Source organism: Larus michahellis, chromosome 23 (assembly GCF_964199755.1).
Source record: "Larus michahellis chromosome 23, bLarMic1.1, whole genome shotgun sequence".
Lineage (NCBI taxonomy): Eukaryota > Metazoa > Chordata > Aves > Charadriiformes > Laridae > Larus > Larus michahellis.
In genome coordinates this window covers 5,299,676-5,322,103 of record NC_133918.1, presented here as the reverse complement: position 1 = coordinate 5,322,103, position 22,428 = coordinate 5,299,676, and the positions used below count along the sequence as shown (strand labels likewise).

Below are 22,428 nucleotides of genomic sequence, written 5' to 3'. Positions count from 1 at the left end.
ACGGCTCAGTGGGAGAGCTTGGAGAAACCCACCATCACATCAGCAATTATTGATCTCCTGCACCATCCATACCATGGCCACGCAACCCAGCCTGCTCTCGGCGCATCTTAATCCAAATCCAGCCCTCTAGAAATAAAAGCCTGTCCTTCCCCCCGTCCCAGTCACACCGCAGAGAGTGGGAACCACCATTAAAAACATCTGACACCTCTTCTGGCGGTGGCACGACATTTAGAGCACCTCAAAGTCCCTGCGAAGGAAAGACGTGCTCGGATCTCTGGAGCAAGGAGGGATTCACAAGTTCTGCATTTTATTCCCTACCGATTTTACCAACGCTGCGGTCAGCAGCTTCACCCTCGCAATACCTCCCCTTCCTCTTCTCGAGAAAGAGGCATTTCCCGGAAGAGGTGACAAAGTGTCAACTGCCAAGTTCTCAGAATTTAAGGTGAAACAGGACATTTGCAGCAGTTTTAAAAGCCACATCCCATGGGCCAACATAACCTGAGTATCCCTTTTTTTAAATAAGGAGCGATGGTTCCCAAGTGTCCCCAACCAGCCCTACCTGGGCAGTGTCAGGCAGGGCGCAGAGAAGCTCCGTGTGCCCACACCTCCCAGTACGCAGCTGCCCCCAGGCTGGGGGTTGGCCTGGGGAAGCCGCAGCCTGGAAGAACGCATCCGTCAGGCAGCAGAAGGAAGAGCTCAACGCAGAGCCACAACTATGGCTGTCGGGCTCAGTCCAGCCCCAAATTACCTTGGAGAGCCATCAGCGCAGCGGCGTGCGCCTGCCTGGGCCGCAGAAACGCAGGAGGAAAGATTATTTAGTGCCCAGAGGAAAACAAGCGATAGTTCTGGTTATTTCTTTTGGATATTTTATTGTTTTCTTTATGTCTCAGGCAGGACTGCAATGTGTTTGCAAACGGAAATTTTGTTCCGTCGCAGAAAGGCAGCTGCTTTGTCACGGAGCCACCAATTCACTCCTTTTCCCCGAGTTGTTATTTCTCTTTGCTAATGCCAGGGGTCTCAAGGACACCGCTCGGTGGCAGGAATCCCTCCCACCTGCCAAGGTAATTAGGAAGAGGAGCTGCTCCCGCTGCCACAGAGCTCAAGGGGCAAGGCCAGCACGTCCAACCAGCTTTGCAACATCCCAGCAGAACCCGCGCAGTGTCCATCTCCCCAGAGGAGGGGCCGCTCTAACTACAGGTCTCAGAACAGGCGACATTTTTAAAGACTGCCACCTTTTACTCTCCTTTCTCTAAAGCCACCACACACCAGCTTCACCGACCCTACCTCTTTGGTTCGAGGTGCTCCACGCACGCGATACCTGCTCTGCCACGCTTCCTTGGAATTACCAGACCGAGCTTTTCCTTCGCCTTCGTTCCACAACTGAACTTTCCCAAGATATTTTGCATTCCAGACTACCAAATCCCAGTCCTCTGCTGGGGCTGCAACCATTAGCAGGCATCCCTTCTCTAAATAGAAACTACAGCTATAGAATATCAAAAAAAATGACTGCTTACAAGAAAAAGCCGTCTGTGGTTTGCTGTCTGACACTGGCCATGTTAGAAGCACCGCTGGCAACACTTACATTCTGTGTTTGGTTGCCCCTATTTCACCAGCGCTTTCTAGATCCGAACCAACCAACCACCCAAAGTTTTGACTGGGTCATCTCAAGAGACCAGAAACATCCCCTACAGACCTTTGTGTCTTTCAGAATATGCACAGCCAGAAGCAAGATGAGTTTTCAACCTACATTTTTTTCAGACTCAGGTTAAGAAAAACACAAGACCAGCCTCTTAACAGCATCGTGTCTTTCCAAGCAAACTCCAACCAAGGGGATCATTCTTTATTCACCAGGAACGTGCCCACAGCAGAGCAGGAGAGGATTTGGAATTTAGCTACCTGGCAAACAAGTTGCACAGTTCTTGTTCTCAATAAAGCACTGCCTCCCTCTCACTGCCAGAAAGCACATAATTTCTTTACCTGCTAATATTCTTTGCCACTAATCCTCAGTGCGTCTGTCCAGACAAGTAGGCATTACACATTCCATTGGCAGGAGGAGAATAAATACTCAACTTGTCTGGGCTGACCCACAGCTGAGAAGGGAAGCCGGGATTTCACAATGCTTGCAAGAAATGCCTGCGCTAAGAGATACTGGGAAGAGCGGGGACAAGCTCTGCTTAACACACAAGCAAATGCAGCTCCTTCACAGTTTATTATCATGGGAAAAAAAAAACAAACAGTCAAAATGTACTTTTCACAGCTCCATGCGCTGGCATCTCAACAAATCAAAGAGCAGACCAACCTGCCCCTGATCTGTCACGGCCATTAGGTTGCAAAAGGTCAAGGTTTTTAATAACTCAACTGTGTTTGGGAGCTACTTATTACTGCTTCGTTCCAGTCAATTATCAGTAATGAGTAAAACACAAGCTCATTCTCCCAGGAACTCCAAGAGGGATGTAGGCACTGGGAAAAAAATGTGGCCCTTAAACCTAAACCTAAGACACACTCTCAGGGATGCTCCCCATAGGCTGTCACCGAACCACATCCAGAGGAGAAACAGATGCTGAGGAAGCCCAGAATTAGACTCTAACTTAATAAAATAAAAAAAAAAACAAAACACCACCAACCCAACAACCTATTGACCTACCAGCCTCCAGCAGCAGGTGATTACAGGGTGCAGACAGGCTGAGCAGCTCAGCCGGGACCTACATCCAGCACCCAGCTCCACCGAGAGCAGAGGGAGCCAGCGGCTTGCTCTGGGCACCCCTGGAGAGGGAGCACCTACCTGAGGAGGAGAGCTGGAGTTCACGTTGTCTTTCGGTGGACTCAGGGAAGGCGCTTCTCCTTGAAAACCGCTGCTGTTCTGTGGCTGACAGAGTTTCCTGAAAAACAGAATTTAGGGCCGTTCAAATCCCGCGCTTGAGAAGCCAACAGAGGGCATTTCTGCCTGCAGAGCAACGAGCCTTTCTGCGGGCTCAAATTCTCACTGCTTGAAGATGCCACGAAAGCAGCTCGTTCAAGCACTTACAGTTTCAATCGCGGACAAAATCTAGGAAGAAGAAACTACTACAAGGTAATATCAATCTACAACATATGGTAATTGCCTATCTCTTTCTTGCCTTCCCGTGATTTTTGTAATTCTCTGTGAACGGAGGTAACAGCCTGGCCTGCTGCTGCCGTGGCAGGGAGGGAGGAGGCAGGCAGAGCTGTCAGACACACGAGAGGATTCCCTACCGAGGATGGAGCTTATTTCCTGACAGTTTTATCTCTTTTCCCTTGAACCGGTGACATAAATATTACAACAAATGAATTGTGACCTTAGAAAAATGATCCTTATACAGATCAGTAAAAACTGACATTGAGCTTTAAAGCGCACAGGAGATACCTATTCTTGCTACCGATTGAAGTGCAGCTCAATAACCAAGACAGTATTTAAACTAATTTCCACTGAGTTTGTCTCACCCAGTTAAAATTGTCTTCACAAGAAAATTCAGAAAGCGAGCACGCTCTGAAAAGCGGTCAAAACTCAAGTTCAGGTACTGGAGAGTAAGTTCTCCCCCTCATTAGCACCGTTAAAACAACATTTTACGGGAACAGCAGTCCTCTTTCAGAAGCAAGTCCCTCTGGGTCCATGAAAAGCAGGATTATAACAGGAACTGTTATGGTATTATTGGTCCACCAGGATGTACATTTAGGGCTTCAAAATAATACTTTTAAGTTGCATCATGCAAAATAGCGCTACTCTGGTCTGTATTTACGGTATTCGACAAACAACAGAAACCTCTTGTCGCAAAAGAAGTACAATGCGAGTCATTCTGATCACGTCAGGGCGTTAATTCTCATTCACGCTGGGGATCTCCACTCCCCAGAGCCCACGGGGCTCTCTCCATCTCCGAGTGAAGTTTCCCAGCTTTGCCCTACTCTCCTGCCACCAGCCGGATCGCCCCTGCACTAATCACCCAGGAAAAACCACGGTTGCATCAAGCTGCAGCTGTCAAGCTGGAAAAAAAGATTTCAAGGTTAAAGGTTTTAATAAACTAGCTCTGCAGTCATTTTGCCACCAGCTGTACAGCCTGAAAAACCAACCTCTAAGTTCTTCCACAGGAGACTATCATCAGCTTTGAAGCGCACACACATTTTCCAAACGTTGGGAAGATTATTTCAGAGAGAGCGCCCATGACTTTTCCAAAATTCTCTTTTAACCTGAGCTCGAACCCTCGGCCGTATCGCAGCAACATTCAGACGCCTGCAGCTTCACCGCCGTTCTGGCTTCAGCTGCCGCTTTGTTTAATTTTATTTAGAACAATCTCAACAGCCACCCATCAACTCAAGAAAAGTGCTCGGAGACTGAAAACAGGAAGGGGAGCAGCGATATTCCATAAACGCCGCAGTGAAAGTAGCTTTTTGGATGCCGTTTGACTAGACCGAGCAACCTTGCCACATCTCCTAACGCGTTAATTAGGGATTTAAAATGAGTGAATGAAAGACGACGACTTTCAATTCAGCGGCTCTTGCAACAGCAGAAAAACATTTCACTACAATGGTGGAAGGAGGATGGAAAACAAACAACAGGAGGCAAAAGGGGCTAGTCTAACACCGGCATCGTTAGATACAGTTTCAATATTTGCAGATGTGCTAATTATTGCAGCCGATGCACCAGCGAGTGGCAACCAGACTGGTAAACCAGGAGGACACTGAACAATTGGCTGGATGTGGGCAACCAGGCGACCACCGCAGCAGCTACGTGAAGTCCGACCTCTGGTGCCTGTGCCCTTTTTCTGAATGTTTTTCTACTGTCTTCCCCCCTACATGTTTTTTCCATTTTGCAGCCTCGTTACCTGCATTGGCTGAGCGGGTCTTTGTTTGTACAGTTGAATACATCCTTTCCAAGCTCTATTTTTAGACCTTCGCATAACTGAATGCCACAATTCTAGAAAAAGCGGTAAACATTGCTTTCTGCAGGGAGAAATTAACTTTTTTGAAAGCCATAAAGACTGCATGGCAGTTGTATTTTTCCATTTAATTATCATTCAACATCAAGGCCATTTAAACCAGTTTGATTTCTCTTCAGCATGCCAAAGCACTTTAAGTTTCTGTTGGTTTAACAAAGTCTCATCTCCAAGCCAACCGTCCTTTCAAATCATGGAAACTGTTCAAACAGAGCACGGTCTACTTAATCTTAACCAAAAGTGCCATGAAATAAATCTCAAAAACAACTTGAGGAAAATCTCTTATCTGCATTACAAAATCTGTACCAACTCAGTACAGACACACTGAAAACCCAGAGAGGGAAACACAAACGCTCAGAGCAGGATTTTCCTCTAGAAACCTGGGAGATACGGCCTCTTTCCCTGCCGCCTGCCAGCCAAGAGCTCCTGAGCTTGGGAGGAAAAATTACCTGTAAAGGGGAGGAAGAAAAAAAAAAAAAATCTTTCAGAACTGATGAGACCAAGCCATCATCTCAACTAACTCCACTACGGGCTATTTTCAGGAAGGAACATGAGGACAGGTATCCCTTGGACAGCAAGGATTACGCTGTACAGGCAGAACCACACGTGTTTTAGGGGACTTATCTCTACAGAACTGCCTCGTGCTTTTTCGCGCATCCTTTCCTCCAATCCTGCAGGGCGACCGCGACACTAACAGAATTTGCAAGACGAGAAAAACCCAGTAAACAAACATCCAGGTAGCACTGCAGAAACGAAGCAGCAAAGTCTCCAAAGCAAACGGCTCAAGAGGAACGGGGACATCCAGAGGCACAGGGCACAGAAGCGGCTCTGCAGGACAGCCTGGGGACGTGGTAATTCTCTCCCTGCCGTGAACAAACACGGCAGTCTGCACAGGAAGCCGTGTACAAGGAGATATGGAAAAAGGAAAGGAGAGTTTCAATGGAGAGTTGAGCCAGACACATTTGCCTTAATCCATTCATCTCCCAGGATTTTAAACCAACGTTAACTTTTTAACTGTAACAGCTTCTGTTCCCCATCCAGGTTTTCCCCCGGCTTTTAGTATAATGATTTAAAGGCAGCCCAGGACCATCTGAAGAGCACGTCCACTTTGGCGTTCAAGTTTAGTAACTTCTACAGCTGCCTGGATGAGAAACAGATTTACTTTATGTTAAAATAAGTCAAACGCTCAACTTACCGTCGTTCTACTGACTTGTTACCCCGATCTATAGCTACTGACCTGGCCCAGTATTTTCAAGCTCCGGCCGATATTACAGAGAAGATGGGATAATTACCGAACAAGTATCCTCTTCAGCAACTGCTGATCTCCTTCTGAGTAGCCAGGCCAGTCCTTCTGCACTTCTTTGTACACGCAATCCTTCAGCGTGAAAGTGCTGTCCTTGGCACTCAAATTTGCCACCTGAAATAAAAGTATTTTGCAAAAAAAAAAAACAAACCAAAAACAAAACACCTGTTAGGGTTTAATTTTCTCACTCACTCTAAGAAAAGAGATCTAAGATGCAGGCAAAACTCTCAGCAGACTTAGCAGCAGTTGGTAGTGTCAGAGAACAAGCAGAGACTTTATACTTCATTTCCTAATTATTTAGGTTATTTAATCAAAGTGTGCCTTTCCTTTTGCCTTATCATTGCACCAGTTTATTACGAGTTTCCAAAGTATATCAAATTTACTGGGAAACAAGTCATATCTGAGCAGATTGTGCAGCTTGGACAGTCTGGAGCGGCACACCACCAGCTTATGGAAATGCCTGGAAACGACCCCTCGTTGGAAGGGGCAGTTCACTTATCACGCCTGCCCGATGGCCAAAGCGGAGCAGTTCATCAGCTGATAGAGGGACTCCTGCGGCGATAGCTTAGTTAACTATTGCCAAAGATAATTCCTCATGAATAAGCCACTACAAGAGGGGACAGAAAGCCACTTTCCCAAGGAGCAGCGAAGGGAACGCCTTGCAGATACACCGCACTGTGGAGCTGGCAGATTACAGCGCGCGCTTCTGCGCATCGGGGAAATCTGCTGGATTTCACAGAGAACTTTTCCGAGGAATACTTCAGGGCAAGAACAAAACCTGTGATCACCAGCTTATAGCCCAGAGGTTTGTAATAAAGCGTTGCACCTAAATCGTGCGCTGCAGGTCGCTCGGGACACTTGGGTGAGCAGCTTTGTGACATTTTATCCGATTCTATCCTGTGTAGTTTCCCCACAAAACTCTGCCTGGTGCCTACACGGATAGGAAACACCGCTGGAAGCGGCAGAATCGTATTAGAATGGAAACAACTTGTTGAAAGTTTTCCCACTTTAATCAGTCTTTCCACAGCCTGACTGAAAGTTTAACTTCTTGCTGCTGCTTGCAGATCCGAAAAATACAATGTTAGCACAAACCAAGAAGCCCCCAGTTAAGTTTTCACAGGTCCTATACTATCTTGGTGAGCCCTTCTTCGGGGAGCGTAAAGCACTGCAAGTTAGAAAGAAAACACAGCCTTAAATTCGTCTTTATGAAAGGGATGGGGAGGCAGAGGTGCCAAATGCTGTGCCCACAGCCGGGCTGATCAACAGGCAAAGCCAGGAGCCGCGTCCCAAATTCACTGCTTTGGCCACTCCGTTTGACGAGTGCGTTACACTGGAAACTGGAAGATGCTTTTATTCAGGCAGCAGAGATTTTGCGCATCTGTTTAGGGATTAGTGTCCTCCATCACTCGCTCCGTTCAGGCAGAAGAGCCTCAGGACAGCAAGTGAAGGAGCGGGAAGTCTAACTGAAGATGCTGTTAATTCTTCTGCTTTTGCTTTAGGGAGACTATGACCTAGTATTAAAAATCTACGAATTTAAAAGCAAAAAAAGCTGCAGAACTAACCCAGCAAGGCTGTCCTGATAACCAAAAAAATAAAAAGCAGAGTTATCAGTTTACATGACAAACGCTTTGTTTTTCCTTTCAGTTCTGTCAGCTTTCCAAAGTCCTGAGCCAAAACACAAGTAGAATTTGAGCTGCGTTTTACATTTAGATATCCCAGTAAACATGCCCAAGAGACAAACGCAAAGCCAGGTTCTTTTTCAAAAAAAAAAAAAAAAAAAAAAAAAAAAGAAAAAACCCCAAACAAAAAACCCTCCGAGAATGTCTCCGGTTACTGCCTCTTTCTACGGCAGGAGACATGCCGCCCGGCAAGGCTTGGAGCCCAGGCAGGAGAACAGCTCGCATTTTCTCTGCGCGGAGGCGGAGAGCTGCTCCCTCCGTGTTTTGCTGGCGTGGGACTCCGCAAGCTCCACCCCGGCTCTCCCAAAAATAGAAACCTTGCAAAATGAGGCAAAAAGGCCAGCAGGAACACAGAGTCCTGCGAGAGATGCAGGAGCACAATGAAACCCACACCTAGACGTATTTAGACACGTAGCTTTAACGCAGCCTGTAATTTTTAGCTTATCTGTGTCTCCTTGTGGACGGGAGCCCTGGCAGTGCTGAGAGGAGATTAACTTTACGAGCAATATATTTACAGCCAAATCAGCATTTGGCCCAATCAGGCCGACACTGCCGACACTACCGCTTGCCTGCCAGGGGTTTGTGAGAGCATCAATAAAAGGTGATTATCAGAAACGGCATTTCTAGTATTAAGGCTATTTATAGCCTTCAAAAGGGTGCTCAAAAGAATTCTAGCACCGCTGGAAAATTAAGGGCTACGGGATTAAAATCTAAGGAAGGAGCAAGTTGTGCCAGCAATAACTCCATTTTCAGTATGACCTGCCCTGTGCCCTTGGACAAATTAACTCCTCACTGTCTCAATTCTTTTAGGCTATGGAAAGGAGTAAAAAAAATAATCCAATACAGAAGAGGGCAGCTGCAGCGCTTAAATAAACACCCATGATGTGCTTTGCACTGCGAAAGCAATAAAGGTATTTACTGCAATTCCTAAAATGGCACCTTCAACATGGCTCGAAGTGTAAAGAACTGATTCAGCTCGGAGACAGCTTTCACACTTGACGTACAAATAATACGCTTCGCGAGGAGCTGCGTGATCTTCACGCTCAACAGCTGCACTAAGCAGGAAAGGCATGGGGCTGAGCAACAGAGGAAAGCTTAGTGGAGAGGGACGTATTTTTCCTTCATCTAGGAAACATTACATGTGTGAATACAAAACATGTTCCTTTACGTCCACATTAATAAAAATATATAGATTTACAGGTGATAACAATTCAAACAGCCGTAGATGCTCTGTTAGGTAACTCTCCCCACGGCCAACCAAAAGTGTTCCTCTTACAGGGACCGATCTGGTGAAGCGAAGTCATACAGCTTGGCTGCAGACACCTGAACCGAGGCCTATACACCAGAGGTTTCTACTGTCTCCAGCAAAACAGCGCTGTGAATGGTGACCTCCTGTCGGACACGGCCTTTAGAGAACGGTCAGCTGCAGCTCTGTGGTACGCGGGTTACACTCAGACCGATACAGCAGGCACTACCCTTCGGAGAAGACATTTCCCTTTACCTAAACCGTTGCCCTCATCAGAGTACAAACCTGTTGCAGAAGGTTGTCCAGCAAATCCTTGTCCTGCTGAGAAAGTCCATCCTTCTGCAATCTGAGAATTAGTTCAGGTTTCTTATAAGGCTTTAGTGCCAGTAAGTGCACAACCCTGTCTTTGAAGGGTCTCTGAGAAATCGCACTATTGCCTCTCTTTATTGCACTGGCAAGGTTGACTGGCGTTGGACGCTTCCTGGAGGGAACAGCATCGGAAGCTCCTGGTGCAGGTTTACGCACCTGAACCTTTTTGCCTAAAATGAGATGAGAATAGTGAACTGCAGCAGTCACCTTGCAAAGGCCAGGGGTCTGTCAACATGTATGTGGAGCTCATTCCACCAGCTGAAGTGCCAGAAGATGACAATGAAGGACACACACAAGCAGCACACCCCATCCGTTCCGATACGCTGCCCGAACGAGTATCCCATGAGTTTTATGATTCATGACAAGCTTGTAACAAGTAAACAGCAACACCAAGCTCTGGAAACCTGAGTATTATTGGCCACAAGCGTACATAAAGCTCTCTTTGTTTGCCAGCTTTTCATTTATCCCAAGTGCATGGATCCCCACGGCTAATCTAACCATTTTTTCCCCTCCCTATGAGAAGAAAATTCTGCATTATTATGTAGAAGAGTCGAAATATGGAGTGGAAAGACCAGAACTGGTCAACGAGCGGCTCCCTGCTGCTGATCTCAGCAAAAACGCTACTCCAGCAGATGTTTCTGCTTTTAGAACAATAGGAACTTTATGGGGCTGGGTCCACCTCCCTTCCCCCCGCCAAACGCAGCCACATGAATGGGGTCTAACACGGATCCATCAGCCTATTCATTAGCATGCTGCCTATTCTCACCCAATAACCCCTTCTGCATTGCAATAACTGCTTCACCCTCCAATTACATTTACGTAGACGTGAGAACATAAAACCGTCTCAAAAGTTCATCTCAAGCCCCCAGAAGCAGCTTCCTCAACTCCATGGCAAGTGCAGTTCTTGGTGTCTGACAGCATTATACAAGAATTCATTTTTCCCATTCCTGCTGGGGAACAGCTTTAACTGGAGCCCTCATGCAAGTCCCACATCACTTACTAAAGTGCAAATCAAAGAATTTTACTGTTTTGAATACAGATGCAGGTCACAGCGGCAGGTTCCTGCTACCAAAGGTGAAACCAGCCAATTGAAAAAAGAACATTTGTAGGTTCCAGGGTCTAATACAGGGAGATGCAACCAAGAAAGTGACCTTCGCCGGGACAAACAACATCCAGCATTTTCTGCAAGAATTCTGGGGGTTTATTTCAGCATGGCAATTCTCCACTGCTAGGAAGCAATGTTTTCAACTGAGTCATCTGAAGATACTGGTGATTGTCTGCAGTGTTTGTTTTACTGAAATGTAGATTGCATAACTGAGTCCCCATTTCCTGGCTTTTTATTACGCACCACGCTGATGCAAGTGAGCACGACCCATCGTCGGCAGGGCTGAGTTAAGACAAGGGGGAGAAAAACAACATTTCACACGTTAAACATCCCAAAATTCAGAGGTCAACTGGACTTCATTTCCAGAAAGGGGACAAGAGAAGATTCGTCAGCTTTCTAGAACTCCCTTAACTCCTGCCAGGTCATGAACAGCAAAAACACACTGGGACATTTCCACTTAAGGCTGGAGCCAAAATGCGCAAAGATAGAAAAAGAAAAAACTAAGTTAAGCCAGAACGTGAAGTCTTTTAAAATATTTATACATGTGCTTATATATAGGTGTATACACACACACGTATTTAGTGTGTATATAAGCACACGCATCCCCCTTACAGACATATCAGCTATCTATTTACATATATGTGTAAATATATGCGCATTAGTGTTAGTGCACATCTATACTGTTCTGTGGATCTCCAATTTCAATATTTCATACAAATTCTTCCCCATCTGCCTGGAATGACCCCACTGATGCTTAAGCGCTGAGCCCCCATGTTCTCATGGAAACGTGAGCGCCAGCCCCGGCCCCCAGCCCAGCCTGGTGCTGCGACGCCAAAGCCCTGCATATCCCACTGTCCTTGCCCAGGCTCTTCCTTCTTGGATCGGTGCTTTCCTCTTGTCTTAAACCCTGACATCCCACATAGGCAGCCTGCACTCCACTCCCCTGCTTTTGACATGGTGGTGCCTCCATTTCACAGCAGTAAATGTTTTAGCAAGAGTATTTCTAAATCAGAAGTTTTGTTCTATCTTTCCGGGAAGCAATTTGCTTTGAGAATCTTCTCCCTCGCAAGCCTAACAACTTCATCCACTTACTGTAATGTTCTCAAATATAAGCTAAACAAAATAATCTTCTCGTCTACAGGAAATCAATGCATTTCCTTCCTGATAACTATCTTATTTCTCAGCTTCGAGCACTTGGCTGATAAAACAATGAGTCAGGGTCAGTTCTACATTTTGCAACTCACCATTCTCATCACAGACATCCTCTGAGAAGAGACTGGCTACAGATCACGTGGGCTGCAGAAAAAACAGCAGCTCGAAAAAAAAAACCAACACCCAAACCCAAACAAAGCCTAAACCTCTGCTTTCTGGTTAATATTTGTGCCCAGAGTTTGCGAGCAGATGAGGTTAAGCAGGGAGCTGAGCCCAAGGCAGGGTCTCTGCAGGCTCCTTCTGGAGCCCACTGATACTTGCCACGGTTTTGTTTCCTCTCCTAAGATTGTCCTTCCTCTGTCACAACAAGGTGCTTTGTTTAAGGCTGCAGTCAGCATCACCACTTTCGTCTCTGTGTTTATTAGCACCAGCGCTCTGCTATCTGCACCCTCCGGCTGCACGTTACGGTCTCAGGTGCGGGCACACACCAGATGTGTGACAACAGCGGTGGAGCGTTTCAGCTGGCTTTGCGAGGAGCACAGCCACTTCGGAGGGACCAGCAGTGCGCTCGCAGCATCACCGCCTGACAAACACGAAATAACGCCAGAGTGACGTGACTGCACCCAGACAACCCTCAAAGGCCACGCAAACACCACCACACGTGTTCCAGGGCGAAGATGGGAGCCATGAAGAAGCCACAACACAAGGAGAGCAGCACCCTAATAAATCAGACACCCATAAGGAGCCACCAGATACTCGTTAAAGACAAGCCAGTGTCAGCATTGCACTTCTGAAGGTGGGGAAGACACCCCCCAAAATCCAGTTGTTCCTTACCTACGTATCTCCCCCCAGGTTTAATGACTATAGCGCTCCGGCTGCGAGTCTCCTCCTCGGCCTGTGCCATGCTTTGCCTTGCCTTCTGGTAGGAATCGTCAGTAGCACACACGGTGATTTTATCCTGTATGCTTCCCAGGCAATCCAAATGGATATTGCCATTGCTGCAAAAGAAATGCAATGGAGAAGATAGTCCCGACACTGCCAATGGGCACAGCTCTGTCACTGGGGAAATAACGGAGCCTGCGTCATCTAAGGAACAGGAGGGGACAGAAAGAAGCTGAGAAGGGTGAAAAGAGTGAGTGCCTCCTCACCCAAAGTTACGCACACACACATGCAAACAGATTAGAAAGACTATAAGAAAGAAAGAACACTTAAGTTTTGTTCGAGTTTGTCAGGGGAAAGATTTTACAGAAGATACGGTGAAAAAAAGGCTAGGTTTTCTTTCGCTGTACCACTCACCTAGATACATACTGCTGGATACAGTCAAAACTCCCTTGTGGGCTGTCCTTGCCAATATTTGAAAGATAAAATGTGAAAGTCCGCACTTCCGTGGGTCGATCAGGCCTTGGAATTGCGATGTGCTGTTTGGAAGGAGGAAAAAAAAAAATAATAATATTGGTCACTTGAGGAGCCCACACTAACACAAAATTCTACTTTTCTGCAGTCATTTTGCAGCCTGCTACAAGTAAAGCACAGGGATTACTGCATAGGAGACTCTGAAGAGCAAGAAGCTACGAGAAGGATTCAAGTTAGCAGAACTATACGCACTGACAAGATAAGGTACCAGCGGTAGAGAGAGGTAAAGGGCAGCTAAAAAGGCAGCCACGTCTGCTACGGGACAGGGCTGCGAGCTGGCGGCTTGCTGACTTTCAAAGGGGAGCCCACAATCATCTCGTTCCAGGAATCTGACCCAATTCTATTGATTCAGGCTCAAAACAGACTTGCCACCACTGTTTATATTCAACTTAAAGCACTTGAGACTTGTTTCTTTAGAATTAGTGATCCAGCACTAAACATAGTACAAGCCAGGTCGCCAGGTAGCATGCTTATTCTTTTTTAAGAGATTATAATTCCATAACGAGATTTCATGGCTCACAGTAGAGTGTGACGCTGCTGCTAAATTAAATATTTAATCAAGCATTAAGTGTGCTCCGCAGACAACTTGACAGCGATCTGCATTGTTTTTCTCCCCCCAGCCATTCATTTTTCAGAAGGGAAACTCTTTCCCCTCCGCCTTCAAGGTCCAACATAAATCTCAGCGCCTCAGCTCTACCATCACAGCAATATTTGGTAATTAAGATGGCTTCCAGAAAATGAGAGAGAGGGAACATCAGCCTCAACCTATTTTAGGCTGCACTCTACCACACAGATTTATATTTACCCAGGTTGCCACATATATGCATAAAATATCTAGGCCTAGCAAACCAGCTCGGGCATCCACGTATGACTGCGCTCCGTAAGAGACGGGGGCTGGTACAGGAGGGTTTTCGGTGGTTTCCCTTCGACCTCAGACATCTCCAGCAGCCTGGAACCCCCGTGCATCTGGGCCACTTTGCTAAACCACAGGGATGTTCTCAGAATCGACAAGAAACACTGCTGTGACCCTCCTCGGGCTGCGCCAGCACAGCATTTTCCATCTACCCCCCGTGAACCCAGCTCTCTGCTCCAGCCCGCCCTCAAAACAGACCTCCCTTCTTCCCAAACGGCCAGCCGTGAGACCGGAGCGATACAGAAGGACAAGTTATCTGCCCCCCCCACAGCACGGTCCCAGGACTGGGATCTAAAAATACTCGGGAGGAGATGTGGTGGCGATGAGGGCAGCGCTGCCCCGTTATCTCCCCTGCCAAACCTGCGCCGCAGCCCTGAGCCCTTAATCTGTCCCGGCACCCTCTGCCCCCACCCATCCACACGGAACAAAATTCTCTTCTGCTTTACAGGCGAGCCGAGAATCTGCGCGAAGGCGATGCTATGCAAACAGTCCATCGGGGGGATTTTACAGTTGGCACCGCTAATTCGCTGGGAACGGGGTGAGAAGGTGAATGCAATGGGTCTGTCGGGCTCCCCGTGCTGCGCTGCACGCGACGGGTTTGGGAAATAAAACCTGGGGGATGGAACCAAATCAGACAGTCAGACACTGCAATAACTTGCTTCCAGCTCCCCATTTACCATTGTAAAAACCAGCTGCTCCGACAGCCCCGACTTTGGCGTTTTTGTAGTTTCTGCAGCTTCTTCAAAGGACGTGAAACGGAACAGGAGCGAGAGAGTCATTTTAGCGTTAAATGTTGCTCGTTCCAGTACTGAAAAGTGTAGCATATGCAAACCGGCCGTTATCTAGGAATTATTTTTAGCTGAAACAGAAGGTTTCTCAAGCCACCAAATCAGCATGGTAACTGCTTTGAGGGAGCCCTAATTTTGGCGCCGAGTATTACACCAGTAACCATAGACACTTAAAAATAGCTCCCTACAGATGTGACTTCTGGTTTTTGTTTTTTTCTTTTTTTTTTTTTTTCTTTCAAGTAATATTCATCTGTGTACAGCTCATTCTGAATGGCAATTTCACCTTCCTCTGTTAATACCAGCACAAGTTCATCCCAAGAAACGGGGCAAAACGTCATATTTTCCAATCACGTAAAAGTTAAGGCGTTTTGTTCCTAACAGTCATATTTAAGAAAGCTGCACGAACACACGTGTATTTGGTACCCTAAGGGGGTTTTTTCTCCCCAGTTCAGTTCTTCCCCTACTCCCCCATCTCAGCCCCCCCCTCCCCCAGTAAACACCTGCAAATTTGACCCAACCCAAGCTCTAATTCTGCACATGCTTTTACCGAAATAGAAGCATCTTCAGCCTTTCTTGTGAAGTTATGCACTCCAACTACCGCTGCTTGTGACGCTTTGGTACCCAAGCTCTTAAATCCTAATTTACATGCACGTTGGAACAAGCAAAATGCTCCAGACTCCATATAAACTTACAAAACTATCCAAGAAAATCCAGTTTGTGATGAAAAACCAACTAACAGGTGCTGCTCTTAAGCAATACCCAGAGAGTCCCACTTCAGCGTCCCAAGGAGTACCACTCTGCTAACTGCGACCCGGTCGCTGCCACCGAAAGCCTGACCGATACAGGGATTATCGCACTGCAGAAGTCAGTAACAGGACTAGCACTGCTATAAAGAAATGCATCCCAAGGCAAAGACCATTTACACCCCACAGCCTATAAAACCTCTCATGAGAGTCCATCCAGACCAGGATCCACGCAGGTTTTGTCCCCCGTCACCAAAATACCTGTTTTATTTTGGGTGAGAACCACCGACATCCTCCCTTCAGCACCTGGCCGACAGAGCTGCCACCTCGCTGACCCCGTGCTTAATTCCCGGCCAGTTCCCTTTGCTGGTTAATTAGATTATTAAACATGAAAGTTGTTCTTCTGTGTATGAAAAGCTGAGAGCATCCTTGACAGCATTCATTAGACTAACACAGGGAACAGTTAAAAAAAAAAAAAAGAGACATGGGCACAGTAATTTAAAAGCCCCACCAATAATGAGATTCAACAGGTCGGGAGGCTTCTGCAGAATTAAGTTAAGGAAGCGGCAGTTTGTTTTAAACTCGTATTTTATGTCCTGCCTCCCCCAGTCATCAAGTACTTTGAAGTTTGTCCTTCTCGCAAGAGGGGTATTTACGCAGAAAAGTCACAGGATTAAAATCCCGTACCACTGGACACTGCTTTAAGTCACACTCTGACATTTGCGGCACAAACAAAACCTACCGCCCTCGACAGTTAACGGGAAATCTTCTCCACAGCGCCAGTGATTAGGGAGCAAAATACGAAGGCAACAAATTGGGGAATTAAGGTATAGTGGAAGAAAGCGTATTCCAAAAATAAATAGCTAAACAAATACAGTTTTGTGTCATCACCTGAATTTCAGAGCTTGTTAAATTACCAAAATTACCTTTTTGGCCCAATTGATAGGAGACTCGCTAGAAAGTATTTAAAGCCTCGTCATCAATTCCTTAAAGCAGGGCACAATCGTGACACACACCAGGACTGCGCTTAAAAACAGATGGTTTCGCAGCTGCCAGCTTCGTGTCATACCCAGTAAAAATAATAATAAAAGGACAAAGAGCTCTTTCTATCTGCCCCAATTGAGCTGGGTCTCGCTTTCTTCAAAGCTCTACCTTTGGCCTTTACTCGACAGCGCAATTAATTAAGCAGCTGAAAAATGAGGCAGGCAGAGGTCAGGCCTGTGCTGCCAACACCCTCCTGCCACCGCGCAGGGCTCCACGCTTCGCCCTCTCAGCGGCACCGTCCCCGGCTGTCATTACAGGTGATCGGCAGCGCCTTCACCAAAAACACCTCTTCTCTGGAAGTTAAGGGCTCAAATATAATTAAGTGCATGAAATATTTATTTTTAATTATTATAAGGAGCCGCATAACTTTAGAATATTTTTAATTTTTATAAGGAACTGCATCGTTTAAACATCTTTTTAATTATTATAAGGAACTCCATAATTGTAAAACAGGTATTTTTAAAATTATTACAAGGAACTGCACCGTTTTAAAATAGGTTTTCTTTAGGTTAACCTGAAAATGCCTGAGCGTGTACGGCATCCACGTGAAACCCAGCGCAGGGAGCGCCGGGCAGCTGAGGGCGGTGGAGCGTTTTAAGCTGTTCCGATTCATTTTGCTGTGTTTCCTTCGAGGAGGAAGATTAAGAGAAGAGGCATTTCTAGAACTTAAGCAGCTTTGCAGGAAAAGTTAGGTGTAGGTCCTCTCAAGGTGCTCTACAAAGGGAGGGGAAAACGTCTGCAAGTCTCTGTAGCTTCTTTATTACATGCAAAGCTGTTTGCTCATCTAATAGCGACAAATCATCCACCTTTAAAAGTTCTCCTTGCCACTCGCCTCTAATTCTGCCAAACTTCAGTTGCAGATTTTTATCTAAGCTTTCATGCTGAGCTTTCTGGGAAGTTTAATTGTAAACAAAGTGGAAAAAAAACCCTGGAAATTGCTCCTTTCTTTATTTCCCAGGACCGAAAGGTTTGTATTTTTCTTCTTAACTTAAGATAACAATTATGTCTTTCCTGCTCTGTTTTGTTAGAGTACTGTGAGACTAATATCACAGGGTAAAATATGGGCAAGGAGAAGCGTGCTAGACTTTAACGCCTACTTGATTCAAGCATTTTTGGAAGTTTTAGTGTGCCACCACAAAAAAATTAAGAAGTAATTTACAGCTAAGTTCAGATTCTTAGGAAAAAAAAATAATTAAATTCTCCTTCCTTACGCAGAACAAAGTTAAACACACGCCTTTTTGTAGCTAAAAGGTGTATGAATGACACTTTTAAAGTTCACTGAAGAGTTGCATTACTTTACCAGAAACACTGCCAATTCAATCTCAGCGTTGTCAGTAACCGGCTCGACAGACGGTTTCGAGCATCTATAAATATCTTGGAAGAGTTCAGTCATCGGAACAGAAGTTAAAGAAATAAAACTCCTGAATAAAAAACCCTTTTGATACAGAAACTGCCCAGTTGTTTAGATGTGCATATTAAATAAATCTTCGGTACGGTCGTAGCAGCCCCTGAGCACTGCTAATCTCAGTAATTTGTGCCCATAAAGTCTTGCACACTTTACCGGGCTCGGGGCGGCGTTTCCTCGGGACACGGCCGAGGTTTCCATGGATTGCTGCACCCACCATGGCACTGCCATCACTGAACTTTCCGTTTCCTCCTCCTACCCAATAGCCTGGCCTTAGAAAACTCCGTTTCCCCACTGGCAGCCCTTTGCACCGCTATGGATTTAGCAAGGGTAGAAAAGAAAGAGGGGGAAAAGTTTTTAAGAGATATAATCCAGGCGGATCGAGGAGCACAGACTCCTTCCCGGAGCGCGTCCACACTTCGCATCTCTCACCGTCAGAAACCAGAGCATCCCCCTGAACTGGAACCGGACAGACACACAGAACACGTACCTTACTCACATTAACTGTATAAGCCGGCGAAGAACTTTCCAAGGCAACCCACATGCAAACTTACCCCTTGGCTTCCTTGAAACTGGATTACTGGTTTTGATGTCACAGCATCCTAAAAAAAACAAGTGGGGAAAAAAAAAAAAAAAGATTACCGTAGAGAAATTTAAAGCTCCAACATTCAGTGCCAAAAAATACTCAGCTTGATTTTTCACCTATACTTTTTTTTTTTTAAAAAAGGAAAAAGGTTCAGGGAAATATACAGAATTCCAAGTGGGAAAATACAAAACCTCCTGAAACAGTGGGTTTGCACCTAGAAAAGGGATAAAATTGTAGCGTCAGCAGTGGTTAAAACACTTCACTCCTGAAAGTCATTAACCCTTACTGCAGAAAAAGCGAACCTCAGGGATGATACCCGGACAGGCCACACTTCGCTCCTTCCCGACCCCTAGCCCCCATTTCAGCACGGAACAGCTTGGCTGCGCGGCAGCGGCGCTCGCCTTCAGTTTTGAGTCAAACAGCGGATATTTGAGGGGAAACATTTATTACAGTTCCTAGGCCCGAGAACGTGCTAAGCAAACTTTTTCCACCAGAAAGCTGGCAATTCATTGGAGCAGCGAACTGCAACTTCATTGCAAAATACTGTTGTTACTTTGCCCATTTCAACAATCGGCCTCTTCCTCCGTACTAATTCCCTTCCATTTCACGGAGTCGCACTCCTGCAAGCTTTGAAAACCCCTGAAATCTGCTCGAGGCAGAAACACCACTGAATTTCAGCCGGAGTTTCTGCACCGGGATTGCACTTTTCACTTCGCTGTGGTTTTACAGAGATCACAAAAGCTTTGGAGTCGCTTTGGAGTCCAAACTCTTACCTGAGGTTTCAACTATCGGGAACAAAATAACATGCAACCCAAGCCACGCTAAGTTTTACTTCTTACATTTCAGGAGAACTGTGGCTGTAATGGTTCTATTTCCTAAGTCACTCACAACGTCCCAAGACGCACTTGGAGACCCTGCAGCGCAGGAGTTGTGCTCCACGGGGTGGAAAAAACACTCTGGGTGTGGGATCCCCTTCATGGGGACAGAAGAGCTGACAACCAGGCTGCAATGTCATGGAAGGAGTGAAGACGCTGCCCCACAGACGGAAGACAATGTTCTAATGGGAAAAATGCCACGAAGAGTTTAGGAGACAAAGTCCAAAGGGTGCATTTGTGTCATCCTTTTTCTATCGGAGTCATCTCCTGGCGTCACAGCGACCCCATCGACTTCCCCAGGATGACAGACACAGCCATTCTCGTTTAGCAGCAAAAGAGTTAACAGCTCGAAAGCCCGTTAAAGTTTATCATCTCTCATAAAACCTTTCCAAAGGCTTTCAGCCCAGGAGTGAAGAATCTAAGCCACAATACGCTGACATTAACAAAAAAAATAAATAAATTCACTAGCAAGAAACTCTCCTTCCAGCACAGACAAATAAACTCACACCAAGACACACTTTGAAGAGCCCATCCAACGGGGTTTAACCCATCTGCATCACACCCCAAATAAACTGTTTGTGAGATATTCATGACGGTGAGTAAAGCACAACCATGCTTGAAGCCGACAGCACCCCCTCTGTGTCGTATAGCCAGTTCTGTAGACCCGAAACAACCTTTGTCAAGAAACAATAAACAACATCTTGCTCTACGTACGGAGATCACCGAATTCCTTGAGTGCCACGCCACTGCATACCACAGCGCGCTGTTCATCGACAGACTGGCCAGCTTTTTGTTCCCGGTGTCAGCATGTACTGTGCAACGCGTCCAGAAATTCATACGAACATACTTGAGCAAACAAGCATTTGAAACATTAAAAAAAAAATCTGGATTAAAAAAAAAAATAAATAAATCTGAACGCGGATCTTGTACAGCTAATTACGGATTTGCAAAGTTCTGCAATTAATTCTGTAAAATTACTTAAGTGGAATAAAAAGGTAATATGAAGCACGTAAGTAGAATAACAAGGCAGTAACAATACAGAAGTACTGTTACACAAATCAGGACAAGCTTTAATTACAGAACTTATAAATTCCCTAATCTACATACAAACTGGTTTGAAGTTAAATGCGTAATCTCAAACTTAAAAATGAGTGTTCACATGAGATAAATGACAAACTTCAGCTTTATTTCCTTGAATCCCCAAAATCCAGTATTTCCAGGCTCCTGAGCGGTGTGTACCAAGGGACTGCAGGGTTTTGTGTAGGAATATCGGTGTTATAACGCCCCGCCGCCACCCACAGAAGGGATGGCAGGGAAATGCTGGATATCGGAGGGTCACTGCACCATCCGCGTTCCCCGTTCGGGGAGAGACAGGGAAGGCTCTTGGCTTTTCAGCAACATCACCCCTTGCAGGCGTCACGTCCCTCTTGCTGCTCCCAACTCCTTGGCTACGGGTCGTTTGAGAACGCTCCGGGATGGAGAAAACACACACACACCCTAACCTAATTAAGGATATGAATTTAAGTACTTGTATTAGACGAAATTAAATTCCTGCATGGACACCTTCATTCAGAGTAAAAGCAGACAGATGAATTAAGCCAAACCAAATTAAAACCATACTTCAATTTTCAGTTCGTTTGGATTAACTTTCCTGAATGATCTTGTATGGACAAAGCCCAATTTCACAAAGTTCTTGCTGCCGTTTCCAAAACCCCCATCATCCTCTACGGACTCACCTAATTCTTCCGTAGTGACGCCACGACAGTGGACTTCCTTCGTTATGGTTTCCTAGAAATGCCGTCCCACCCACCTTTAATGGGAACAAGGTCTTTTCCTCTTTCTCTCTTTCATTCTGATTAATGAAGTCATCTCCCCGTCCCTGGGGCAAGAGCGTGGTCCTGCTGCGGGCGCAGGTCTGCCAGCACCAGAGAACACCAGCCGACAGCGCTCAGCACATTTCGGTACACCAAGGATGCTGATGAAACCTCACCTTTATGTTTAATTAAGAGACAAAACAAGACAGATCTGTCCGAGCACCTTCCAGCTAACCAATTCCAGCTTTCCATGAGACTCACTGTATCTAGGAATGGCTACTAGAAGCCGATTAGGATAAAGACAAAAATCTAAGGCAAGAAAACAACAGATCACAGAATCATAGAATGTGTTGGGTCGGAAGGGACCTCTAAAGGCCATCTAGTCCCACCCCCCTGCAGTGAGCAGGGACATCTTTAACTAGATCAGGTTGCCCAGAGCCTCATCCAGCCTGGCCTCGAATGTCTCCAGGGATGGGGCCTCCATCCCCTCTTTGGGCAACCTGGGCCAGTGTCTCACCACCCTCAGTGTAAAGAACTTCTTCCTAATGTCAAGTGTTTCAAAGCAGCCAACGGACAGGTTTTCTGCTGCCAGGTACAGACGTTCACCTCTGCAGTTAACAGAGCCCTCCATAGCGCCGTCAGCGCTGCTTACGAGGTCCGAGCGTGAACACGCAGCCCTGCTGGGACCTGTGGGACCAGAGAACAAGCCACTGCCAGGCCAGAGGCACAAACTTCTACGCTGTGCCTACACCAAGAGCGAGCAGAGGCCCTTCAAACACACCTCCGACGCATTAATTTCTTGCCTGCTCCCACTCGCTATTGTTTCAACAAAAGGTTTCCTGACGCAGGACCAAAAGGTTGGCAAATCATTACCACGGCTTCACTGTTTGCTAATTCCTACAATGGATCTTTAAGAAAATGCGTCAAGCTTCCTCCCATCTTACTGTAAGAGAAAATGAACTGTTTTAACAAGCCGGAGAGTCCTTCCTGCAGTCGAACCCACCCGTGCCACAACGCTCCATAGCAATAACTTCCAGAGGAACATCC

At 46.2% G+C, this 22,428-nt stretch overlaps 1 protein-coding gene across 3 annotated transcripts in view; it reads right to left on the bottom strand.

Moving 5' to 3' along the window:
- Positions 1-22,428, bottom strand: part of ELL (elongation factor for RNA polymerase II) — a 54,899-nt gene that overhangs the window by 10,029 nt on the left and 22,442 nt on the right. For all 3 annotated transcript variants that reach the window (XR_012584467.1, XM_074565613.1, XM_074565611.1), the window contains exons 2-7: positions 18,661-18,708; positions 13,097-13,218; positions 12,635-12,798; positions 9,460-9,713; positions 6,239-6,363; positions 2,783-2,879 (exon numbers count right to left, since the gene is read on the bottom strand). Coding sequence is in view for 2 of the 3 variants with exons in the window: in XM_074565613.1 (XP_074421714.1) it covers positions 2,783-2,879; positions 6,239-6,363; positions 9,460-9,713; positions 12,635-12,798; positions 13,097-13,218; positions 18,661-18,708 (810 nt within the window). In the remaining variant the exon portion in view is untranslated. The remainder of the gene's footprint in view (positions 1-2,782; positions 2,880-6,238; positions 6,364-9,459; positions 9,714-12,634; positions 12,799-13,096; positions 13,219-18,660; positions 18,709-22,428) is intronic.